The 19,320-nt window shown below is 37.0% G+C and overlaps 1 protein-coding gene across 1 annotated transcript in view; it reads right to left on the reverse strand.

The window, feature by feature from the left end:
* RARS1 (arginyl-tRNA synthetase 1) overlaps window positions 1–19,320 on the reverse strand; it is a 34,631-nt gene that overhangs the window by 5,114 nt on the left and 10,197 nt on the right. Inside the window, exons 7-12 of the mRNA XM_004371221.1 lie at window positions 18,600–18,720; window positions 16,800–16,929; window positions 14,864–14,968; window positions 13,055–13,233; window positions 12,363–12,472; window positions 9,093–9,198 (exon numbers count right to left, since the gene is read on the reverse strand). Coding sequence (XP_004371278.1) covers window positions 9,093–9,198; window positions 12,363–12,472; window positions 13,055–13,233; window positions 14,864–14,968; window positions 16,800–16,929; window positions 18,600–18,720 — 751 coding nt within the window. The remainder of the gene's footprint in view (window positions 1–9,092; window positions 9,199–12,362; window positions 12,473–13,054; window positions 13,234–14,863; window positions 14,969–16,799; window positions 16,930–18,599; window positions 18,721–19,320) is intronic.

The following is a 19,320-nucleotide window of genomic DNA, read 5'->3' on the forward strand; positions in this document are numbered from 1 at the left end:
AAAATAGACTTTAAAGCAAAATCCACCATAAAAGACAAAGAAGGGCACTATATTGTGATTAAATGGATGATCCATCATGAAGACTTAACCATAATAAATATCTACGCACCCAATGACAGGGCTCTGAAATATATAAAACAGACTCTAACAGCACTGAAAAGAGAAACTGACAGTTCCACAATAATAGTAGGAGACTTCAACACACTACTCTCAGGAAAGGACAGAACATCTAGAAAGAAACTCAACAAAGATACGGAAGATCTAAAGGACACAATCAGCCAACCTGAACACACAGACATATACAGAACACTCCACCCAACAGCTGCAAAGTACACATTCTTTTCCAATGCACATGGAACGTTCTCCAGAATAGACCACATCTTAGGCCACAAAAGCAATCCTCAACAAAATCCAAAACATTGAGATAATACAAAGTATCTTCTCTGATCACAACATTATCAAAGTAGAAATTAACAACAGGAAGAGCAAGGAAAAAAAAAAAATCAATTACATGGAAACTGAATAATACCCTGCTTAAAAACCACTGAGTAATAGAAGAAATCAAAGACGGAATCGAAAAATTCCTAAAAATCAAACAAGAATGAAAACATATCACACCAAAAACTTTGGGACACAGCAAAGGCAGTCCTCAGTGGTCAATTTACAGCAATAGGTGCACACATCAAAAAAGAAGGGACAAAATCAAAACATTGGCTACACAACTTGAACAAATAGAAAGAGAACAGCAAAAGAAGCCCACGGCCACCAGAAGAAAGGAAATAATAAAGATCAGAGCAGAAATCAATGAGATAGAGAATAAAAAAACAACAGAAAGAATCAACAAAACCAAAAGTTGGTTCTTTGAGAGGATCAACAAAATAGACAAACCACTGGCCAAAATGACAAAAGAAAAACAGTAGAGGACACAAATAACCCAAATAAGAAATGAAATGGAGGACACTACAACAGACTCAACTGAAATAAAAAGGATCATTAACAGAGTATTATGAAAAACTACACTCCAACAAACTTGAAAACCTAGAGGAAATGGACAAATTTCTAGAAAAACACTACCTACCCAAACTAACACAAAATGATGTTGAAAATCTTAACAGACCCATAACAAGAGAAGAGATTGAAAAGGTAATAAAAAAAACTCCCAACAAAAAAAGCCCTGGTCCAGATGGCTTCAATGGCGAATTCTACCAAACACTCAGAGAAGAAGTAACACCAGTACTACTCAAACTATTTCAGAACATAGAAAAGGAAGGGATACTTCCAAATTCTTTCTATGAAGCCAGCATAACCCTGATACCAAAAACCAGGCAAAGACACCATAAAAAAAGAAAGTTACAGACCAATATCACTCATGAATATAGATGCAAAAATTCTCAACAAAATTCTAGCCAACAGAATTCAGTATAATATCAAAAAAATAATATACCACGACTAAGTGGATTCATACCAGATATGTAAGGATGGTTAAACATTAAAAATCAATCAACGTAATCCACCACATAAACAGAAGAATCACATGATCACCCCAATCGATGCAGAAAAGGCATTCGACAAAGTCCAACACCCATTCTTGATAAAAATTCTCAATAAAATAGGTACAGAAGGGAAATTCCTCAACATAATAAAGGGCACCTATGCAAAACCAACAGCCAACATCATTCTTAATGGAGAGAGTTGAAAACATTCCCCTTGAGATCAGGAACAAAACAAGGATGCCCTTCATCACCATTCCTATTTAATATTGTGCTGGAAGTCCTAGCTAGAGCAATAAGGCAAGAAAAAGAAACAAAGGGCAACCAAATTGGTAACAAAGAAGTAACCAAAACCAAACCCACTGCCATTGAGTCGATTCTGACTCATAGCGACCGTATGGGACAGAGTAGAACTGCCCCACAGGGTTCCAAGGAGCACCTGGTGGATATGAACTGCTGACCTTTTGGTTAGCAGCTGTTATCTCTTAACCACTACGCCGCCAGGGTTTCCAATGAAGAAGTAAAACTGTCACTATTTGCAGATGATATGATATTATACATAGAAAATCCAAAAGACTCCACAAGAAACCTACTGGAACTAATAGAAAGATTCAGCAGAGTAGCAAGATACAAGATAAACACACAAAAATGTGTTGGATTCCTACACACCAATAAAGAGAACAATGAAAAGGAAATCAGGAAAACAATACCATTGATAACAGCCTGTAAAAAAATGAAACACTTAAGAATAAATCTAACCAGGGATGTAGAAGACCTATACAAAGAAAAGTACAAAACACTATTGCCAAGAAACCAAAAGAGATCTACATAAATGGAAAAACATACTATGCTGATGGACAGACTCAACATTGTGAAAATGACAATTCTATCCAAAGCAATTTACAAATACAATGCAATCCCGATCCAAATACCAACAACATTCTTTAAAAAGATGGAAAAACTAGTCATTAACTTTATATGGAAAGGGAAGAGGCCTTGGATAAGTAAAGCACTATTGAAGAAGAATAAAATAGGAGGACTTGAACTACCTGACCTCAGAACCTACTATACAGCTACGGTAGTCAAAACAGCCTGGTACTGGTACAACAGCAGATACTTTGACCAATGGAACAGAATTGAGAACCTAGGTGTAAATCCATCCACCTACGGTCTCTTCAACAAGGGCCCAAATTTCCTCCATCAAATGGGGAAAAGATAGTCTTTTTAACATAATAGTGCTGGCAAAACTGGATGTCCATCTGCAAAAAAATGAAACAAGACCCATACCTCACACCATACTCAAAAACTAATTCAAAATGGATCAAAGACCTAAATATAAAACCAAAAACTATAAAGATTGTAGAAGAAAAAACAGGATCAACACTAGAGGCCCTAATACACGGCATTAACAGGATATAAACCATAACTAACAACACACAAACTCCAGAAGATAAGCTACGTAACTGGGATCTTCTAAAAATTAAAATACTTACGCTCATCAAGGAAACCCTGGTGGCATAGTGGTTAAGAGTTGTGGCTGCTAACCAAAAGGTCAGCAGTTCAAATCCACCAGGCACTCCTGGGAAACTCTATGAGGCAGTTCTACTCTGTCCTATAGGGTCGCTATGAGTCAGAAATGACTTGACAGCAACAGGTTTGGTTTTTTGTTTTTTCAATGCTCATCAAAAGACTTCACCAAAAGAGAGCCTATAGACTGGGAAAAAATTTTTGGTTATTACAAATCCGACAAAAGTCTAATCTCTAAAATCTGCAGGAAAATCCAACACCTCTACAACAAAAAGACAAATAATCCAATTAAAAAATTAGCAAAAGAAATGAACAGACACTTCACCAAAGAAGACATTCACGCGCCAACAGACACATGAGGAAGTGCCAGCAATCACTAGCCATTAGAGAAATGCAAATCAATACCACAATGAGATACTGTCTCACCCCGGCACTACTGGGACGAATCAAAAAAACAGAAAATAACGAATGTTGGAGAGGCTGCGGGGAGACTGGAATTCTTACGCACTGCCGGTGGGAATGCAAAATGGTACAACCATTCTGGAAAACGACAGGGCACTTCCTTAGGAAGCTAGAAATAGAAATATCATATGATCCAGCAATCTCACTCCTAGGAATATACCCTAGAGAAATAAGAACCATCATACGAAGAGTCATATGCACACCCATGTTCCATGCAGCATTGTTCACAATAGCAAAAAGATGGAAACAACCTAGATGCTCATCAACAGAGGAATGTATAAACAAACTATGGTGCATACACACAACGGAGTACAATGCAATGATAAAGAACAATGATGAATCTGGGAAGCATCTTACAACATGGATGAATGTGGAGGGCATTATGCTGAGTGAAATAAGTCAATCACAAAAGGACAAATATTGTATGATACCACTACTATAAAAACTCATGAAAAGGTTTACACACAATAAGAAACCATCTTTGATGGTTATGAGGGAGGGGAGGGGGAGAGGTAGAAAAACACTAAACAGACAATAGGTAAGTGGTAACTTTGGTGAAGGGTAAGACAGTACACAATACTGGGGAAGCCAGCACAACATGTACAAGGCAAGGTCATGGAAGCTCCACAGACTCATCCAAACTCCCTGAGGGACTAAATTACTGGGCTGAGGCCTGTGGGGACCATGGTCTCCGGTGACGTCTAGCTCTATTGGCATAACATAGTTCATACAGAAAATGTTCTATGTTCTACTTTGGTGAGTAGCATCTAGGGTCTTAAAAGCCTGTGAGCGGCCATCTAAGATACTCCACTGGTCTCGCTCCTTTGGGAGCAAGGGAGAATGAAGAAAACTAGACACAAGGGAAAGATTATTCCAAAGGACTAAAGGACCACAACCACCACAGCCTCTACCCAGAATGAGTCCAGTACAATTCTAGATGGTGCCCGGCTACCACCACTGACTGCTCTGACAAGGATCACAATAGAGGGTCCTGGACAGAGCTGGAGAAAAATGTAGAACAAACTTTTAACTCACAAAAAACGACCAGACTTACTGGCCTGACAGAGACTGGAGAAACCCTGAGAGTATGGCCCGCAGATACCCTTTTAGCTCAGTAATGAAATCACTCCTGAGGTTTACCCTTCATCCAAAGATTAGACCGGCCCATAAAACAAAATGAGACTAAAGGGGCACACCAGCCCAGGGGCAAGGACTAGAAGGCAGGAGGGGACAGGAAAGCTGGTAATGGGGAACCCAAGGTTGAGAAAGGAAAGTGCTGACATGTCGTGGGGTCATTAACCAATGTCATAAAACAAGATGTGTACTATTTAATGAGAAGCTTATTTGTCTCGTAAACCTTCATCTAAAGTACAATAAAATAAAATTTCAGTCCAGAAAAAAAAAAGGAAACTTGATCTATAAAATGTCAAGTAGCAGCTGGAATACTTTTTCTTCCCCCAATGTATTCAGTAGATAGTTTATATTCATTTCATCCTGGGATTCTGAGGTAGCTTACAGGGAACAAAACAATACAGTACAATAAAAACAAAAAACTGAAACCCATTGCTGTCAAGTTGATCCCGACCCATAGTGATCCTCAGGACAGAGTAGAACTGCCCCATAGTTTCCAAGGAGCACCTGATGGATTCAAACTGCCGACCTTTTGGTTAGCAGATGTAGCTCTTAACCACTATACCACCAGGGTTTCCAAAATCTATAGTCAAGTAATTAATTGAGGAGTCCTTGAACGGTACACATGGTTACTATGCTTGGTCACTAACCAAAAGGCTGGAGGCTTGGGCATACCCAGAAGCACCTTGGAAGACAGGCCTGGTAATTTATGTCCAAAAAATCCGTCACTGAAAACCCTATGAAGCAGTTCTACTCTGACACACATGGGATCGCTGAGTCAGGGTTGACTTAACAGCAACTTTTTTTTCTTTTTTTTAAATTAATGAAATCAGAACAGGATGTGAAGAGTAGAAGGAAGAACTTATGCAATTTTGTTAATATTTGGTCGTGAATTCTGAAGCATTATTAGGCGCAAGTGGTTAAAGGTTTCTGTTCTGGCTTGTGGCAGACCAATCCTGCCACCAAAAGCAACTATTTAAAAGTTGGATAAAATGTATTAAACAACTGTTTGAAGACACTGAAGAACATCAAGACAAGCAAAATTTGAGAAGCTATAACCGTTATGAAAGCAAACAGTGAAAGAAGGCAAAAACATTCTGAGGCCATTTTCCCAATCACTGTGTGGCTGGGCAAGGGGGAACAGAACCCAAGCAGAATCAAGTGGTCTTACTGAGATAAGGAGACAGAGGTCAGAGTCTGGGGCTGCCAAAGAAGCTAGGGTAAAATCTCCAAGAGGAGGGAACCCCAGAAAGAAATGAAAAACTCTGCCAACAAATTTCCTTCACTTTGTCATATGGCTAACATGTATTAAGGCAAGACTCCCAAACAAAAAAAAAAAATCCAGCAGGAAAGAGTAGCTGGGTGTTTGAAGAGCCAAGCAGAGATTTCCACAGCTGTGTGATCTGGGGACATAGAGCTTGGAGTCCCAGCAGTGGAAGGGCAGTGGTAAACACTCCAGGCTTTTGGTTGTGAAACCAGAATGGCCACTTCAGGAGGAAGCTCTTTGCCCTAGGAGTAAAGGTAAAACTGAAAAGTTCAGTCCTAACAAAGCCCAAGACCAACCTTGACAGGATCTAGGTGATCAGCAGGTACTGTACCTGCTGGCCAGAATAAAACTTTACCCCTTCAGACAAAGATAACAACATCCAGAACGTCTATAATTCTCTGCCTCACAAAGCCCAGCATCCAATTAAAAAACAATGACATTTGCTTAAAAAGCAAGACCAAATTACTACAAACCACAGGAGGGATGGGGTGGAAGAACAAGACAATAGAAACATTAGGGAAACAAGACAATAGCAACTTTACAGTCTGAAATTGTTTTAAAAGGAAAAGTTATTTTAAAAATACTTATTAATTACAAAAGGGGAAAATACTAACTTTACAGTGGAGAACTGACAGCATCACCTTAACGAACTGATCAAAATCAGTATTCTAAATAAGGGTATCAATATCGTCTGTCTCCTGATACTACAAACTGGGAAGGACCCTACCTTCTACTCTTGTCAAGAATGCATAACCTGAATCTAATCACAAGGAAACATCAGACAAATCCAACTGAAAAACATTCTACAAAATAAACAGCCAGTCTTCCTCAAGTGTCCAGGTTATGAAAGTTAAAGAAAGATCAAGGAATTGCCTAGATTAAATAAGATTAAGGCGCCATGACAGCCAAGTGCAACATGCGATCCTGGATCAAAAAAGGGCATTAGTGAGACAAATGGTGAACCCTGAATAAGGTCTGCAGATTAGTTAGTAGTGTTGTATCAATGTTAATTTCCTGATTTTGATCACTGCACTGTGGCTATGCAAGACGTTATTATTTGAAGCTAAGTGAAGGACATATGGAAATTCTTTGTACTATTTTGCAGCTTTTTTCCTAAGTCTAAAATTATTTCAAAATGAAAACTTAAGAAAAAACTATGATTAATATGTTCAAGAAATTAGAGAAGATTAACAAAAATGGATAAAAAGATGCAAAATTTCAACAGATATTTGAAATACAGAAGAGCAAAATATAGTATCTGAAGTAGAAAACGGTCAAAATGAAGCAGAGACAGAAAAAAAAAAATCAGAGTGTAAGAGACACGTGTTGTTGTTAGGTGCCATCGAGTCAGTTCCGACTCACAGCAACCCTATGTACAACAGAATGAAACACTGCCTGGTCCTGTGCCATCCTCACAACTGTTGCTATGCTTGAGCCCACTGTTGCAGGCACTGTGTTAATCCATCTTGTTGAGGGTCTTCCTCTCTTTCACTGATCCTCCACTTTACCAAACATGATGTCCTTTTCCAGGGACTGGTCCCTCCTGATAACGTGTCCAAAGTATGTGAGATGAAGTCTCGCCATCCTTGCTTCCAGGGAGCACTGTGAGACAGACTTGTTCATTCTTTTGGCAGTCTATGGTACATTCAATATTCTTTGTCAACACCGTAATTCAAAGGCATGTTCTAATATAACATATGTACTCAGGATTCCAGAAAGAACAAGGTGGGGAAAGAAGCAATAGCTGAAGAGAGAATGGTTAAGAGTTTTCCATAACTGATGAAAGAACTCAACCCACAGGTTCAGAAAGCTCAGCAACTTCTAAGCAGGATAAATACAAAACAAACAAACAAACAACTACCAAAAAACCCCCAAACCACATTTAGGCACTTTTTAGTCAAAGTACTGAAAATAAAGCCTAAGAAAAGTATTAAGAGTAGTCTGAGAAAAAGACGCATTACCTACAAAGAAGCAACAGTGAGACTCAACGCTGATTTTCAAAAGAAACCATGGGAGCTAGAAGACAGTGGAACGCCACCTTTAAAATGCTGAAGAAAACAGCTGCCAACCTAGAATTCTATATCTAATAAAATACTGTTAAAAAATTAAGGCAAAATAAAGGTGTCTTCACACAAACAAATGCTGAAAGAATTTGCTACCAGCATATCTGCAATACAGAAACACTGGAGTACTTCGGAGTGAAAGAAAACAATCCAGAAGTAAAGAATTACAAAAAAGAATAAAGTATACAGGAAGAGGTAAATATGTGGGTACATATAAATGAATATTGATTGCTTAAAACAAAAACAATAATGTAAAATGGGCAAAAGACTTGAACATGCCCTTCACAAAAGAAATGACCAAATGGCCCATGAAAAGGTAATCAACATCATTACTCATCAGAGAAATGTAAATTTAAACTACGAGATACTATTACACACTCACTAGAAAGGTAAAATAAAAAAAACTCACAAAACTAAGTATCGGTCAAGATAAGGAACGACTCGAACTCTCATGTATTAGTGGTGGGAATGGATGACTTAGATTACAACTCTCTACTTTGTAATTTTTAATAAAATTCAGTGGTAGAATTCTTGCCTTCCATGCAGGAGACTTGGGTTTGAATCCTAGTCAATGTACCTCATGTGCAGCTACCACCAGTCTGTCAGAGGAGGCTTATGTGTTGCTATGATGCTGAAGAGGTTTCAGAAGAGCTTTCAGACTAAGATGGACTGGGAAGAAAGGCCTGGCGATCTACTTCTGAAAATCAGTCAATGAAAACCCTATGGATCCAATGGCTTAATTCACAACCAATCACAGGGTAGTGCAGGACCCACAGTGTTTCATCTGTTATGCATGGGGTTGCCATGAGTTGAGGCTGACTGGTAGACAGCTAACAATATCAACAAATGAGCCAACCCTCTGTCTCAGTCTGCAATGTTCTCCCATCATTGGGTGAAATGGCATTAAGAAGCAGAGATACTGTGCCATATTAACAAAGGAGGAAAAAGTCATGGCCTTTTGTAAAAGCCAAAAACTGTATTTTCAAAATAAATACTTAGAAATTCACTAAACAAACTTACTGTGCAATAAAACTGAGCAGTATAAGCCCGCCCTAAGTGGACTGACTCCTCCAGTTCTCTCAATGAAAACAAAAATGAAAAATCACAACACAATGCATGGTACACATTATGCAAACAAGGCCTTATGATTACCTTGTCTCTTTCTTTTTCCTTCAATTTGTCCATAGATCGTTTTAGTCCTTCTTCCAAAAGGTCTATGAGGCGCACTGTTTCACCTGAACGTGTTTTAAACTTCTTCCTAAAAACATTTAAAAGCCCCGATTCTGATTAGATTTTGAAACAGATCTTCTGACTTAGAAACCTTTGAAATTAAAGGTTTGAGGAATCTGATGATGAACTGCATATGTTTGCTTCAAGTTTTCAAGGTATAGGTTCCCCTGAGAACTATCAGAGAGGGCTGAAAGCCAATGGTGACACTTACTCCAGTTTTGGCAACCAGGGAGGGTGTCAAAAGAAGGAAATGGGGGTGCTTTCAAGGGTTTCTCATCTATAGCCCTCAAAGTATCACTATGCTTCAGCGTTCTAATAGCACCCTCTACATGTTTAATATAGTCCCTAAAAGAGAAACACTTAACTGTTAGTTTGCTCATTTTCCTGGAACACAAAGTTTGGCTTAGTTGTTTCATCCTATGAGAAAAATTAATACAATGCACCTTTGCTTCTAGAAATTGTCTGGGAAGTGAGCAAATTATTATTATTATTTTTTGCTTTCACAAACAGAAATTTATTCTCTCACAGTTTAGGAGGTTAGAAGTCCAAATTCAGGGTGCCAGCTCTAGGGGAAGGCTTTCTCTCTCTGTCAGCTCTGAAGAAAGGTCCTTGTCTCTTTTAGCTTCTGCAGTGAGCAAATTCTTAATTAGAATCTCATTCACATTTCTCTATATGATGATTCCTCTTGTTCAGTGGTAACCAAGCCTGGATACATATTAGAATCACCAGGAGAACTTTAAAGACTAAGCTGCCAGGGTCCCATTCAGATCTACTGAAATCAGAGTATCTGTGGATGGGGCCAAGTTACTGATAAGCACTGCCCTGGGCGACTTTACTACAGAAGTATTTTGAGAAAAGTGAATTTTATCTATCAAACAGAACAGAGGTTCACATGGCTCCAGACACACAATTTGGCTCTTTTTTCCTTTTTAAGTTAAAAATCCTTCAAAAGTATCAAGGGTAAAAATGAAGCATGCTTTTCTATCTAGCCTACCAAAAATAATAGTGATTCTTATTAAAGTTGTATTTTCAGAGCTGGCTTTAGAAAAGATCTACTTGCTCTTTATCACAGAATTAAAACTGCTTTATTATCCCCCAAATAAATGAACTACTTCTGTGGCTTTCCTTACGCTATCCCCTGCTGGAGGGTCACACAACTTCCAAATCTGTCTGGTGAAATGATACTCATTACAATACCTAACCAAAATGCTGAGGGAAGCCTTCCTTAATGTCTCCAGTTTGCAATTCCTGGTCCCTTCCAAAACTCCCCACCTGTGCCTGCCTTGAATTTTTGCTTTTTGCCTGTCTACTCCTCTGACCAATGGTTCTAATATGAGGGATGCATATCAGAATACTGGTAGAGCTTTTAAAAAATAGAGATGCCTACTATCCACATTAGACCTAACAAATCAGTAACTCCCAAGATAGGGACTGGCATATTTATTTTAACAGGCTCTATAGGAAGCTGCTCTGCTCTAGATTATAGGTTCCTTCAGGGAAGAGGTCATACTTTATGTTATATTTGCATATATACTTGTAGCACCATGAACAGATGCTCAATAGACAGTTGTTCAAAGAATAACAGAATGAGGATGAAGTAAATGGATAAATTATTTATTGTAAAAAAAACTGAAAACAGAAAATTTCACTACAAAATAGGTGGCAGAAGCTGTGAGCATTTTAATGTAAATATTTAAAATATCATAAACTGCCATTGGTTAACTATCACTTAAACTATTCTTTTTAAAAATCGGGCTAGGATCCTGTAATTACATGACTCTAAGAGTGCAGAGACAAAAAAGAAAAAAAAAAAAATCAAGAAAAGAATACCTTAGCTACTACATGATAAACAAGTTAAATGACAAACTATGAAGTTGTGATAAATATCACAAGTATAGAACATAAACTTGATAATTTCACCCAACTATAGAAATAATCACCTGAATGTTAGTCCAAGTCCAAAAAAATGAAAGCTAAGAAACTAAGATACTATAAGCAAAACTCAATTCTCTGGTTAGTTTTTAAGTACTTTCATAGGCTCATGAACACCATATAAGGACCCAGTATGTCTTTTGATTCAAAAAACTACTGCTCCATAGAAGTCACATATTGCAATTAGGAAACGTATGAGGTTGACTCTAAAATTATATCCTGACACACCTAATCTGCCTTTTATATCTTAATTAGGGCTTTCGTGCACTGGCTAACCAAGCACCATGAGCTACTTCATGTGGTTCTTTTAAAAGCATTACAACCTTTATATGAAGGTAACATTTGGGCCTTGTCACCAAATCTAAAATGCCACAGAGCTTAAGAGATACACTGATTAAATGGCCAAGTAATCCTAAGATACTACTGGATGTCAGGTGTTCAAATGTGAAAAAAATGTGTGCCTTTGAGTTGATGAATACTGTATATAAACATCTGATTATATTTACCTATTTATTTTATAAACATTGAACAGAAAATGAGAAATGATTAGAAACTAGAAAAACTGAAAGCATGGATATTAGCACGTAAGTCTCAATAAACTTAATATATTTGAGAGGAAGATGAAAATCTTTAAGTGTGTTGAAAGCAGTGAATCTTAAACTTCAACTGGAATCTCAATGGAACCCTGGTGGTGTAGTGGTTAAGAGCTTGGCTGCTAACCAAAAGGTCACCAGTTCGAATCCACCAGCCACTCCTTGGAAACCCTACGAGGCAGTTCTACTCTGTCCTGGAGGGTCGCTATGAGTCAGAAGTCAACAGCAACGGGTTTGGTTTTTTGGTTTGGAATCTCAATGAACTTAAACCTTTTGACCAGGTGTTCCAACTGTGAATGAGAAAACAAAGACATTTATGCAATGCTTGAAAAAAATTGTTGAATATTTTGTCTGAAATCTGAGGAGGTAGCGTTACAGATCTTACAATTTAGATCTGTGGGAATGCAAACCCCTTTATAATCTGTTAAGCTTATGGTCTGGCTTTTATTCAACTTTTGTACAAATTTCCAACAGGCTACTTACTCTCTGGCAGTGATGAGACAGAGGCAAAAAACAGCTCAGCTGGGCTCACCACTACTGCATATGGAAGACTAAAGAAAATTGTGAACTTTTTAATTCTAATATTGTGCCAAATGAAACATGGATTCTCCCAAAGAAATCTGGGAGGCAGGTATATCATCACCATTTTCAGATTTTCCAGACTTACTTGTCTTCCCCTAGTACCACACCAAATCCAGCATGGGACACTCGAGTTACTTTAGGGTCATACCAACCAATCATTTGAGCAGCAGCAAATACTGCCTGAAGGTGCATGGACTACAAAAGAAAAGAAAAATAAAGTTACTTGCTAGATCTTCTAATAATAAAAAGTGACTTATGGCTCTGCTTGTGCTTACGGATAAAGGTTTGCATAATTCACATCACTCACAAATCTTGTGAGGCAAATATAATTATAAAAATTTTTCCCTATATATGGGAAACAGTAAGAGCAAGACTGTTATCACAATACCTATGTTCAAAGATGCCACAGAGTTTAAGAGGCATGCTGATTAAATGGCTAAGTAATATTAAAATATTATTGAATGTAAGGTATTCGAATGTGAAAAGAAACCAAATTAAGGCCAGGACTGCATGCAATAATTTGAATTAAATTTTAGGTCTGACAACAACCCTATCAGATAGGAAATGGTCTCTGAGGTTCAGAGAATAACCTTTCCAGTTTGTAAAGCCAAGCTGGGAAGTGTCCAGGTTTGCCTGAGTCCAAACCCTGTTCAGTCTTAGGAATCTTAGGCTTTGGGAAAAAATTATAGTTTTCCAGTGCCAAATGCCACAAACCCCACCACACTGTTTCACCTCTAATCAGACAATTTAACAACATATACAAATCTACAAACTCACTTGTCCACTGTCCACCACATATATAATCATGTCTGCTTTTTCCTCAAATAGTCTTTGTTTAATAGCAGCCAGGTCAGATGTATCATAGGTATAACCTCCATCTGATTTTACTATGGTTAATGGTATAGAACAGCCTGGGACAAACACAATCTTTCTGCCATCATCCACTTGTACAAATCCTAGGGAAAAAGAAAATCTTTATTAAAAATGTTAAGAGACCCCTGAAGGAATACAAATGCTTAGCCATTCTGGGATATTTATTAGAGCTGATAAAAAAACATGATTGTTTTTTATCACCACGACCTACTATGAGCCTTGGAAAATGGCTACTGTCAAGATTGTCAGGGTGCCCAGGTGTTTTCTGGGCCAGCGAGATATCCTTGCAGCTTTCTGGACTGATACCATACCTTTGCTCTCACAGTCCTTACACAACACCTCACTGGAGCCCACCTGCTCAGCAGATCCAGAACCTGGAAATCTGCGGTTTGTTTTCAAGCTGCAGCCATAACCTTCCTAAGAGAAAGATGCCATGTTATAGCTGCCTCTGAGAGTGTACTAAACAGAAATGAAAACCACAGGGTCCAGGGAACAAACATGGCAGGATTTAGCATCTGGAGTGACAAGTGGAGAAACAGCTAATGCCAGATCTAAAGCAGGAACTGTACAAAGTGAGCCTGGAATATTGTACACCAGAAAGCAAAGAAACTATCAAAGACTGTAGGGATCGAGGGAAAAAAATCAGGGCTGCCAATCAAAACAGGGTTACCATTGGCCAAGATTGGGCCAATTTGAGCACTGAGAATAATAAAGGCAACTGATTAAAAAATATATTAAAACCCATGAGTTCATAATAATGTTAAAGTCAAATAACTCACTTGTCAGATACTAGGAAACTAACTTATTCTGAAAAATGACTAATAACAGAAAAGAATTAAGCATTTATACTGCATGTCTCATATGAACTGTACCTCAGGATAACCAAAATAATTATGTGAGGAAGTTCTGCACAGGAGAATTCCAGGTAACAAATAGAGAAGGAAATGACAGAATCCTCCCATTTTCTAGCCTCTAATGAAATAATGGATCAAAGTAATGACCATCAATAGCTGCTAAAACCACTAGGGGAAAGTCTGATGGGGAACTTTATGGATAGATGAGGCTGACAACTCCTGGGACCACTAATCGAGCTTAATAACACAAAAAGACAGCCAACCAGACATTGTTTGTCTTCTTGCAAATAGACAAAGTAAAACAAAACAAAATAACGAAAACACAAACCAGAATCTAATCACACTTCTTTAGAAAACACAGAATAATTATATTAAATGAAACTCTATGGGAAATCCTACAGGAAAATGGCCCAGCTTCTTCAACAATAAAAGAGGGGAAAAAAGGAGAGGGAAACCTACAGATTGAGAGAAACTTAAAAGATGTAGCAAACAAATGTAATGTACAGACTTTAAACAAGCCAACAATTAAAAAAATTATGAATCAACTTGGGAAATTTGAACCCTATTTGATATTAAGAAATTATTACTAATATTTTTGGTGTGATAATGGTATTGTGGTTGGGGTGTGTGTGCTGATATTTTAGAGATACATACGAGAGAAGTTACAGATGAAATTATAGGATGTAAGCAGTGTGTATGGGAAGGTACAGATACAATAAGGTAAGCTAGTACTCATAATCGTTGAAGCTGGATGATGGGTACATGGACTCGGGGGTCACTGCACTATTCTTTCCACTTGGCGTCTGTTTAAAAATTTCCACAATGGCAAGTTAAAAAAAAAAAAAGGAAGAGTGCCTACCTTTATCTTCAAATTCCTTTACAATGTCATTCATCCTCTCTTGATAGAAGGATTCCCCCCTCTCTATTAAAGAGATGTCCAATGCATCATAGATTTTATTAAACTCTAGGGGAAAAATATGACCAAATAAAGAAAATGTATTAGAATTTAAACAGGAAATATGCATCCTACACTAAAAGCAATTTATTTAGTTAATAGGAAAGAAGGAAATTAATTACATAAAAATGCATGATATAGAGCATTATATACATACAGACATTTTGAAAATATGGAAGATACACATAACAAAACATTAACAGTGAGTGGGACTACAGATAATTTTTATTTTTTCCTGTTTACATTTTCTTTTGTTCTACAAGGAATATGTACTTCTTGTATAACTTTAAAAAATGTAAATGAAAAAAGAGGCTTTTCTTTTTGAAGATCCGGTATTTACTAAAATTTCTTAGTTTTTCTAATCTTTACCATTTAACTGTCTGTCCAGCCATGCACCAGTGCCAGTGTTACCTACTGTAGCATAAGAAAACATTTCACTACCTCGTGCTGCAAACCAGCCATCATTTGTCTTCTTTTTCAATGATCTACTGACCAGTTTGTCCATTTATTCTTCAAAGTGACCTTTAAAATTACTTTGTCACGTATGAAATCTTGAAACTATCTTCAAATTATAAACGAATTTAGAGAACTAGGGAACTTGGTATGACACTCTATCCAAACATTCTATTATCTCCCGTTGTACATTTCTGTTCATTTTGGTCCTACACATTTCTTGATAAATATTTTGTTTTACAGCTTTTCGGTTGCTACCACAAATAGGATCTTTTCAATTTTATTTTCCAATTAATTTTTGCTGACTTCCAATAAAGTTAAATTTTGCGTCCTTATCTTTTTAATTGTGCTTTAGTTGAAAATTTACAGCTCAAGTTAATTTTTCATTGAAAAATTTATACACATATTGCTTTGTGACATTAGCTACAATCCCCACAATGTAGAGCACACTCCTCTTTTCCACCCAGGGTTCCCTGTGTCCATTTGTCCAGTTCCTGTCCTTTCTGCCTTCTCATCCTACTTTTGGACAGAAGCTGCTCACTTGGTCTCATATATCTGATTGAACTAAAAAGCACATTCCTCACGTGTATTAGTTTTTGTTTTATAGTCCTATCTACTCTTTGTCTGAAGAGCGGGCTTCAGAAATGGTTTCAGTTCTGAGTTAACAGTATGTCAGGGGGCCACAGTCTTGGCGATTTCTCCAGTCTCTGTCAGACCATTAAGTCTGGTCTTTTTACGTGGATTTGAGTTCTGTTCTACATTCTTCTGCTCTGTCCGGGACTCTCTGTTGTGTTCCCTGTCAAGGCGGTCACTGGTAGTAGCTGGGCATCCTCTAGTTCTTCTGGTCTCAGGCTGGTGGAGTCTCTGGTTTGTTTGGTCCTTTAGTCCTCTGGGCTAGTATTTTCCTTATATCTTTGGTTTTCTTCATTCTCCTTTGCTCCGAGTAGGATGGGACGAATTAATGTATCTTCGATGGCCACTCGCAAGCTTTTAAGACCCCAGATGCCACTCACCAAAGTGGTATCCCTGTCTATTGAACTTTCTTACTAGCTGTTTCAGTTTTAGAAAAATATTTCATCTTACGAAAAAAAAAACTATTTCCTAATGCACAAAAGTTTAAAATGTCATTCAAGGTCAACTGAAATAAAGACTCAAGGAAGCTACCTGCAATAGTGTTTGCTACTACTGTTAACAAGGAGCCCCGGTTGCTCAGTGGTTAAGAGTTTGACGGCTAACCAAAAGGTCTGGCACTTCAAATCCACCAGCTGCTCCTTGGAAACCCTTTGGGGCAGTTCTACTCTGTCGTATAAGCTCGCTATGAGCTGGAATCAACTTGACGGCAACAGGTTTGGTTTTGGTTTTATGTGAACAAAGTCCAGAAACTCACCTTGGCGGGAAACATCACAGATAAGCTTCCAAGCTTTTATGATATCTGGATTTCTACTCTGGAGTAGAACTACACAATGATATGCTCGTCTCTTAAATTCTTCCTCCGTATCAAATCTCTTTTTGGATTCCTGTGTTTTAAAAAAAGTAAGGTGTGTAAAAAGATCCAACTTTGTATGTCTAGAGGTAGGGGGAGAATAAAGAATTTGCTTATTTCTCAAAAAAACAAAAAGAAAGAAAGTGAAAATTTAGAACACCAGAAAGGTGCTCTACCTCAAGGGTCAAAGTTAAGAATGTTGTTACAAACCAATGTGCAAAAAAAATACTGTTTTTTGTTAAATCATTTTTCTTGAAAATACAAAAATTTCTCCATAGTCCTCTCTCCACTCTTCCAATTAACAAACACCTACTTCAAGTACTTGTGTGTTCAAGGAGTGTAATAAAAAATAGCTAACAGGTAGAGATAAATGTTTTGGGCTCCATTCTGGATAGGGTCCTGGATGAATGACTTTTTTTTAAATTGAAAAGAAAATTGTTTTCATGACTTTATTTCTATTCTGAAAGCAACACGTTTACTGCATATTAAAAAAAAAAAAAAAAAAAAAAATCATTGCTAATCCCACTACTGCAAACTAACCAATGATAACATTTTGGCGCATAATTCCAGACATATCTTTTCAAGTACACACACATGCATTTTAACAAAAATTGGAATACATATGGCTTTTCTTTAAATTACTAATGCATTATAAACATTTTCTTGCACTAATAGATCTGCCTCATTATATTCAAAGCATAGAATTCAAATGGACGATTATAACCCTATTTTGCCAATCTAGTATCAGTGAACATTTAATTGCTTTTCAATTTTTCCTCAGAAAATACAAGACAAAAACAAACCAAACCAAGACAAAAGAAAAAATAAAAGCTCACAAAAGTTTACTCTTTAATGTAGTAATATTATTACTGAAAAGCTGTCTATCATAAGAAAATAATTTTAAAAAGGGAAAAAACCTGTATGTACAAAGTTGTTTACTGAATGGATAAAATTTGGAAAAAAAAAAAATTCAGCAATGAGAATTAATGTAAACTACTTTGGTACACCAATCCAACAATATAATGTACAGTCATACTACACAGCACATGAAAAAGTTTACAATAAAATGTTAAATAAATAAGCACAATATTAAAACAAAAAAAAAATCACAAATGGTTTAATAAATGTTGGCGTATGGATAAGTCAAGGAGTCAAAGAAAGCTGACAAAAGTGGATAATTTAAAACTGTAGTGATGTGTAAATTTGTCTTTTAAAAACTATTCTTACATTAAGATTTTCAAAATAGATAAAATAAAAAAATTAAAATACTAAAACACACTTTAATTAACAAACTCCTACCTTCACATAACAAAATAGATAACGTGGTAGAGGTCTATTTTAGCATACACTCAAATACAATGGGTCTACTAATAAAAACTAATTCAGTTTTTCAAAGAGTTTAATTCGATGAAATGGCCTTTCTTTTTATCTGTATAGTGCCATATTGTTATGGCTAAGCCAGCGTATGCAAGCAAAGTTTTTATGTTTATTAAGTAAATTCAAAAGTGTCACTTATATCGAGAGAACAGGATGTGACTAGAACAATGGCCTTTTGAAGTTTAGCAACTTTTAACTCCACATTAAAAAAAAGAAAACACCTACTATATAACTCCATAACTTTAAATACCATTTTAAGCTCCTTAAGGAAAATAAATAATTATGATTAAAGGTAAACACACAATATAATAATAAATGGTATCACACCTTATAAAAAGCCTGAAGATCCCCAATAGGAGGTGAAACTGTTAGATAATCTGGAAATTTATCTTGCAGGTGAGCGATGAGCATGCCAAACTGTGTTCCCCAGTCTCCTACGTGGTTTAATCTAATACCAGAGAACATAAAACCATTTAAAAAATGATAAAACACGTTTAAACAAGAAGAATTACATTTCATTAGGAATCACTAAAATTTAAGTGTTAGTATATCACATTTAGGAGCCCTGGTGGCAAAGTGGTTAAAGCTCTCAGCTGCTAACCGAAAAGTCGGCGCTTCAAACCCACCAGCTCTTCTTTGGGAGAAAGACGTGGCAGTCTGTTTCTATAAGATTTACAGCGTTGGAAACCCCATGGGGCAGGTCTACCCTGTCCTACAGGGTCACTATGAGTCGGGAGCAACTTGAGAGCGATGGTTTTTTTTTTTTTTGTATCACATTTAGTAATAACTTGTTTACTTGGTTGTTTCCCCACTTAGTTTGCAAGCTTCAGGGAGGGGCAAAGACTATGTCTGTTATGTCTAGCATTATATATCCAGGAACAGAGGCTGCATATAGTAGGCATCCAGGATTTGCTGAATGAATGAAGTTCCTCTCAACGTACTGTGATCTGTTTACTGTGTAGCTAACTGGGACAATGACAGCTGAAGCCAATGTCATCATTATCACAAATTCATGGAAATTTAATTTTTCAACCAATTATCTTAGTGT

Source organism: Trichechus manatus, unplaced genomic scaffold (genome assembly GCF_000243295.1).
Source record: "Trichechus manatus latirostris isolate Lorelei unplaced genomic scaffold, TriManLat1.0 scaffold00011, whole genome shotgun sequence".
Lineage (NCBI taxonomy): Eukaryota > Metazoa > Chordata > Mammalia > Sirenia > Trichechidae > Trichechus > Trichechus manatus.